Source organism: Rhyacophila brunnea, unplaced genomic scaffold (genome assembly GCF_057557595.1).
Source record: "Rhyacophila brunnea isolate RB1 unplaced genomic scaffold, BYU_Rbru_1.0 scaffold_18, whole genome shotgun sequence".
NCBI lineage: Eukaryota > Metazoa > Arthropoda > Insecta > Trichoptera > Rhyacophilidae > Rhyacophila > Rhyacophila brunnea.
In genome coordinates this window covers 2390208-2398100 of record NW_028232837.1, presented here as the reverse complement: position 1 = coordinate 2398100, position 7893 = coordinate 2390208, and the positions used below count along the sequence as shown (strand labels likewise).

At 35.2% G+C, this 7893-nt stretch overlaps 1 protein-coding gene across 1 annotated transcript in view; it reads right to left on the bottom strand.

Moving 5' to 3' along the window:
• Positions 1-5399: 5399 nt before the first annotated feature.
• The window catches only part of LOC147073106 (E3 ubiquitin-protein ligase RNF19B-like), a 129228-nt gene continuing 126734 nt past the window's right edge, over positions 5400-7893 (bottom strand). Inside the window, exons 9-11 of the mRNA XM_085945324.1 lie at positions 7649-7817; positions 6813-6945; positions 5400-6681 (exon numbers count right to left, since the gene is read on the bottom strand). Coding sequence (XP_085801450.1) covers positions 5797-6681; positions 6813-6945; positions 7649-7817 — 1187 coding nt within the window. The 3' untranslated portion in view covers positions 5400-5796. The remainder of the gene's footprint in view (positions 6682-6812; positions 6946-7648; positions 7818-7893) is intronic.

Here is a 7893-nt window from a genome sequence, read left to right as displayed (position 1 = left end):
GGTTTAATTGTACCGTGTTCCGTATCAACTGTCATATGAGGCGTCTATTACTTCTAAACACTGATAAGTCCACAATTTAAAATGTGAGGTGAACGATGTTTTTAACGTAACATATCTATACGACATAGACGCCTCATACAATTAAAAAATAAATTTTCGAAGAGGGACTAAGAGCTAACAGCATGCATACAATGAATTATAAAAATTAACATAATAATTCATTAAGATATGACTATTTCCAATAATAAATAAACTCGTTTAAGATTCAGTAATGAATTTTGTTAGCTACACATCATTGGTTATTAACTATACGCTACTAAACTGAAAACACATCAATGATCTTGCGATTATATTATTATAAATATCCGCGATATTGTTATGGTTATATTCGGTACACAATTATAATGATTATCTAATGATACGATGATTAGTCATTCCGATAGCGTTACATCAATGAAAATGAGAAAGAATGTCTTACACATTGTATTTAAATAAAATTGCCTGCAATGTTCACAGAATGTATTTTAGATCTCACGTGAATATGTATATTTTTATAACAATCTAGACATTAATATGTTTATCATAAGAACATTTAGAAAAACTCCATGATGAAATGTTAGAAGTGAGCCGTCAAAAAAAGAAAGAAAGTAACACAATGATTTGAAATACACATAATAAAATAATATTTACTTTTGTTATAATTCTTTTACTGTATGAAGGCGTCCGTACCTAAGGCTGTCAAAAAAGTGTCGATACTTTCTTTCGATGGCGATACTGATTTTGCAGTAGCAAAATTCAAAGGAGACATCAGTTCTAATAAATTGCTCCTCGAAGTAAAAGAATTATAGGTACATGGATAATAATGACGATCAACTAGAATGCAAGAGATGTTATTAGTTATTTGCTAATTTACAAAATTAGGATTAAAAAAAACCAAGTGATTCCAAATCTACGATGAGGGTCGAAATGGCGGGTGCGAAAGAATCTTACGTTTATTGAAAATCTCGAAAAGAAAATATAAACTTATAAATAAATCACAGTCGAGACTAAAATCACTCAATTTCCCTTCTAACAATCCACTTTATGGAATTCCACTATACTTAGTAAATACAGAATACATGCGTTATGAATATGTAACACTGAAATCGAACATACACACTATATTCCACGTGACGTGTTAACAATCAAACTATTATGATCACACATACATATTCAAATAAAGAATGGCCATCAATATTATATTTTAACGAATCTTAATTCCAAATTTGAATTTGGGACAGTCTCCAATACTGTTCTTGACTGTTAATTCTAAATTTGAATTTAGCAGTAAGTATTGAATTACAAATTCAAATGAAAATGATTCCAAATCGAGGTAGGTATCCTATATCGGATATCCAATTTAATAATCCTTCTATCATGAATATGGTCATAATAATGATTTGACATTTGCGTAGTAAGTATCACAATGATTGATTCAATGAAATATCACAAAATATTGTGATCGACGTGGAATTAAACGGTGTAGTTAAATTCTAGTGTTCGAAATACAATACCTAAATTCTTATATGGTTAATTCGCAATTACAAAAGTTTATAACATAGTTCATAAAGGCGCCGTCAGTCGGTCAAGCTCAAATATGTGGGATATGAATCAAAATGAAAAACGAATTGACATTTTGATTATTAAATGGAAATTGATTATTATAGCTTAATTCAGGGAGATACGCAATCAATGAAAATGACGATAATTAACAGTGATTCATATAAACACGGTAGATGAACCCATGAACTACCCAATCAGTATAGAAACATTATTTAAAAAGTGAAATTTGAAAAAAGGGTATTTCACAAAATTGTTTAACTATTAGAAGCAAAGGTAACACAATCCCTCTTGTATGGAAAACAAAAAAAAAATATCTCTTAGTAGGTAATACGTTTTCTAATAATTATGGTATAATATATGGAATTATCAAACATGTTTACTAAAAATTTCATTTTTTTATGAAATGAATATTGAAATATCATTAATTTAATAATTCCGAGTGTTGGCTTTACCTCTGTCTTGTGAATGTTGAAACCAATACTCCGGAACATTGTGATATTCACAACAAACCAATACAATTTAAAATCTAAGGCTGGCCGCGCACGCCTAAGCCTAAACCAGGCTGCGGAAGCCAACATGATCTTCGTATTTGTATTAAAATGTATTCAAGCGAACGCACTAGGCAGCCAAATATCGTTGGCTTATTGTGGCTGCGTAGTGCGCGGCCAGGCTAAATGAAAATTATCTTCGAAAATAAAAATTAATGAAAATTTTTTTATTTATAAAAAAAAACTTATCTTTCGATGGTTTTGAAATTTGTTGGATTTGCTTCTAGTAGTTTCATATTATTTTTTGTATACTTCGAAAAATGAATGCTTATTAGTGATTGATTGAAAAATAATAAGTATTTACAAATAAGCATAACTCGACTATAACAGTGCCTTGAATATCGATTACAGTCATGTTCACAATAGTTTATATTAATATATAAGCATACATAGTAACAATATTCAACTATTTTAAATGCCGTCTGAGCAACATCATCACCAGACATATCATCGGGGAGGGCATAAGATAAAAAAACTATACAAAGGTTTCAATTACGTTATTTTAAATTTTTTTTTCGCTTACGAAGAAATAAACTATCAGTCTGTTTCGCTTTTTAAGTATTTTAGGACTTCGTTGTACGGATTGCAACGAGTTTCGGCACAAACATTCCATGTAATTAAGTCGCCAACGGCTCTGCCAGAATGCGCACACCCTTTTGCTCCCTATAACGCACTATGCGTTCACACCAAAGATGTCGAAGAAAATTCTTATATATATGTAATAATAAGGGTTACATTTAAATTGTACGTAAAACATTTCACCGTGGCACAGTTCACCGTGAGCTTACTTATTGGAAAGGGATGACCGTATACTATACGGTCTCCAATTTTATTAGATTCAATATGAACATTATTTCAATTTTCATAGCTCATTTAGGCAAAATTCATGAATTCAAGAATGAAAACCTAACCTAACCTAACAAATAATCCAGTATATCGGCTATTTTCTAAATTTGTTTGCCGCTGGGTTCCTGTAAACCGACAAGAACCGTGTTTTATTTAGACATGAATTTTATGTCAGTACTATACGGCCCAAAAAGGTTGGACGGTATTTAATATACGGCCATGTATTTCTGACACAATATTTCACAGTGAAGTGTGATACGGCGAACGGCATACGTACACGAATAATAAGATAGTGAAGCTGAAAATAGGTTACTAATTTATAAAATGTACCCATCACATGTCTTTCACTCAAATTTTTTTTTACCATGTCCGATCCTAAGATCATATTATGGGCCTCCACAGAATGGGGGTTGAATTAACAGATTATTTTTTTACAAGAAATGGAAGTTAGCTACTTGCTCAGTTTGTTAAGTCCATACAAACATTGAAAAACAATAAATGAATTTGCCAGAGCCGGGATTTGACCACTCGACAATCGTGGGGGGCAACATTTGAGTTCATGTACCATTATAATCATTATCAATACTGTGACTTGAAGGTAGAAAAAAAGCTGAGTGAAAGACATGTGATGGGTACATTTTATAAATTAGTAACCTATTTTCAGAAATGATGAAATGAATTATGAGAAATGGACAGCTGTTAAACATTCCAAGTTACAATAAATACCAAGTAATAGGTACATTTTATAAATTACCACTGCGTACACGCCGAATTCCCTGAAAAGATTAATGGTTACTTGAGTAAATTAAATACAAATCATTTCACACTTGTGCTCCTGGATTTATTCGCCAGGGCTGAAAAACACTTTGTGTTAGTGTTACATGCCTAAACGAAGTTTCAACCATCATTATTTAGATCAACATTCATGTAAATCTGCAAATGAATTTTAAAAATATATATTACATAATAATATGGATAAGGAAGCAGACAAGGGTTTGCGATGTGATAGAGTTCATTAAAAGCCTCAAATGAAAATGGGCTGGACACATTGCTAGAAGAAGAGACAATCGTTGCGACGAATTTAGTCATACGGTGGTGTCCAAGAGGTACAAAACGTCCGCAGGGTAGACTTAGAGGCAGCTGGATCGATGAAATGATAAAGTTCTGCGGAAGTATATGGCAACGCAACGCACAGGACCGAGAGAAGTGGAAGCAGCTTGAAGAGGCCTTCATCCAGCAGTGGATAGATTCAGGCTGATGATGATGATGATTGAATGAACAATGATGCTGCCAAAAAAAATTGTAATGCAAAAATTTCGTATTCCAACCTGTTTGGTCCGCACACTTAAATTTGAGTTTATTTTAAATCCAATTCAAAAATGTCAGCAAGGATAGTATTACATTAAAACTGTCATAATCTGTTTTTCCAACCAAAGCTTCCGTATCAAGAATACATACATTATAAATGTTTAGAAAACAAACGTAACCATTGGACTGGAAACATAATGGAGTCTGCATTTGGGTTATTATGTCTCATGAAATAAAAGTAAAATATGTTATTATCTGTCATCTTTTTCCACTTTTGAGTTTCATTCCCGAGAGAGACCCCACCCCGAGTCTCCTTTCAATAGTTTTTAAAAAATGTCTCTTGACAGTAGTTGTTAATAGTCCATTGAATAGAATAAAAACTTAGTGAAAGGCAAACTAATGTCAATTGCAGTGGCGAAGGGTGGAGGTAGGCTGTTAAGATCCGATATAAAAAGTGTAGACTAAACTTTGTCAATCATAAATATTTGTTTTCATTGAACTAAGACCACACTTTGTAGAGTATTGGTTAGTTTTTAAATATCAGTTATTAACCATTGCCTTCACCAAACCATAATAGTTTACGTATGCTATGGGCGATCCGACAAAAACTGTGCACACTTTTTCAGCCATACTTATTTATTTTATTTAATACATATCATTAGATATGGTGTTGGTTAGTTTTTTAAAATTCATTAAACCCTACCTAACCAAACCATGATTGATAAAAAATATTCTTCTATCTATAAAATATCTAAAATTATGTATGGTTTGGTTTAATGCCATAATTTTAAATATTTTGTAGATAAATGAATATTTATTGACTATTATCTACTTACCTATGGCTTGGTTTAATTGATTTTTAAAAACTAACAAACACTATCTACACATTGTAGTCTTAGTTCAATGAAAACAAATACGTTTGAAAGCCTACCTCCACCCTTCGCCACTGAATAAAACTAATTGAGAGTAATTTGTTTCAGATTGATTATTTAGGTAATTCATAAAGCATAATTCATTAGCGTATGTAAAAAATTGAATAAAGAACCAAATGCTTAATCAGAACATGAATTAATAACACTTACAAATAATCATTTGCGAAATATTATTATATTTGGCGAATCGGTATGCATATACAATAATTGAGGATTAAAAGAGTACAAGTGACATTTCTAAATGCATAAGAAAGATCATAATACATTATATAAGTGTCTCAAATCGTTAACTTTGATATTTCTTTATGCATTTGGAAAAGTTTAATCCTCGTTTGATATAACAAGACTAACTATGTATCGGTGCAATAATTAACTGTGAATACGTATTTCATTCACAATACAAAAGCGTTTATAAAAACTTAACCTAAAATACATTGATACCGGAACATCGTAATTGTTACAAGATAATATAAATCAGCGCATCCGACAGAACCGATGACACAACCAAAACGGGGGCACAAACCCGACTGATTTCGAATTAATTCAAAACGAGCGATCGTTCACGGATTAACGGCCGCTTCTTCGTCGTCAATTTTTACCACAACGGTATCTTTATTGTCATCCTTGACCGGCTGCTCCGCGCTCAGAATGGGCGTTTCTCCGCTGCAGCCCTGGTCTTCGTCCATCGCGGAGCTCCCGTGGAAGAAGATATTCCTCAACATGGCCACTTTGGATAGCGGTCGTTTAGGAATTTCGGTCCCACTCTCCACATCAAATTCTGTCTGCTTATAAGGAGGACTCTCTCTCAAAACTACGAGAGGCTTCAGAGAATCTATCTCTATAGCCGGAGTCAAAGGGGTTTCAGGGGTTTCAACTCCGCTGTTGTCAGCAGTCGGAGTAATGCTTTGCACGCTAGCGACATCTGTATAACTAGTGGAAACGACAACCCTATCGGGAGTCGCTCTAGTCTGTTTGCAGATCAGATTGATGACTTTGTCAGTTCTTTCCAAGTATTTAACGACGTCTGGCGGAGTTTGGCTGGTGACGTCTTCTTCAAAAGACGTAAAATGCTTGTGATTAGTTTTTAATGTCATCTTGGGGATGACCCGTCTCGTCCCGGGCAATGACGATTGACTTCCGCTCCTTCTGGATGTTGGAGATTCGTTTTTAGGTTCATCGTCAAGGTCTTCTTCGAATATGACATGCCTGGGGCCGCTGCCTATGCTGGATTTGTCCAGGCTCTCCGACATCTCTTCGGTGATGGAGTTCTTACCGAGGCTCCGGAAGGATCGCGAGCTGCAGATGCTGTGCTTATCGGTGAGGCCGTCAGGAGGGAAGTCGGCGTTGCTGGATGGGCCGATGATGGAGACATTGTCGTCGAAGCGGACTCGCTCCGAGGCGCAATCTTCCGCTGCCGAATACGACACGGTCTCTGATTGGTTTTGCTGTGAAGAAATGAAGAACAAATTTAAATAGATGTAAATCATAATGGTTTTGAAACAAAGTTATTTAGCAAAGTTGGCAAACTAAAAAGTGTCTCATTGAACTGATAATTATCACCCAATATTATGTTTACCTTATAGTCCCTGAGTGATCCGGCCAAGGCTCTGGTGGAAGCATCGTCGGGGGGCAGAGGCTCCGACAGACTCGCAGCCTCTGAAGATAGGCTCAGCCGCAACGCAGAAACCACATCTGCTGTCACTTCCAATCTGAAAAGTCAAAAAGATTTATATTAGTAAGCACTAAAAACGCTTACACGTCAGTTTATGATGTCGTGTGTCTCAGGTTCGAATCCTGGGTCTGGCAAACACACATAATGTTTTTCAATTTATGAGAGTATGGGCCTAATATTTAGAGTATGGGCCTAATAGGTTGAGTAAGTGGCTGACATCCATTTCCTGTAAATCCAAAAATATGTTCCACTCTCCACAAACCACCACTCTGTGGTGGCCCATGATCTAATTAAGATCGGACTCGGTCAAAAGAAAAAGAAAAATGAAAAAGTCACAATGTATTGATCAAAGTACGGACGAGGTATATATAGAAAAAATGATGGACAAGAGATGGATGAAACATAATATCATGTTGAAGTGGATATTAACATTGACGAAAAAGATAGCTTCGTCAGATAGGAAAATTTGCTCAATGCCGTCACAACCAGGATAGCTCTATGGCCTGCAGGTGACGATGAACAGGTTGTAGTGATGAAAAACTCTGCCATATTTTTTACAATATTTTAGATATTCCGGTCAGTAAAATGAAAACAATTTTACGAATTTTTTCTATAATTTATTATTACCATGTATTTACTCACATGCAGTCTCTCAAGAACCCTCAATACAACGGAATTCGAAAAAACTACACTCTTTAACTGAGAGTTCGAAGCCATATTGGTTGTTTGATATTATTTACCTGTGAGCAGCGTGTAGTCTCTCCTGGCTGGCGATACTGCCGGTGTTGGGTGGAGTGTTGGCGTGGTTTCCACTGGAAGGAGAACCTCCTGCCCCTCCTCCTCCGCCCCCGGACTTCCCTCCCGACGCACCGCTCACCCCCATCAGGGCACTTTGAAGACCACTACCTTCTGCAATGACGAAACAATAGTGTCAACAAAATTTATAACATTTGAGGCAAAATAAAATCAGTAAATAGTTAAGTTG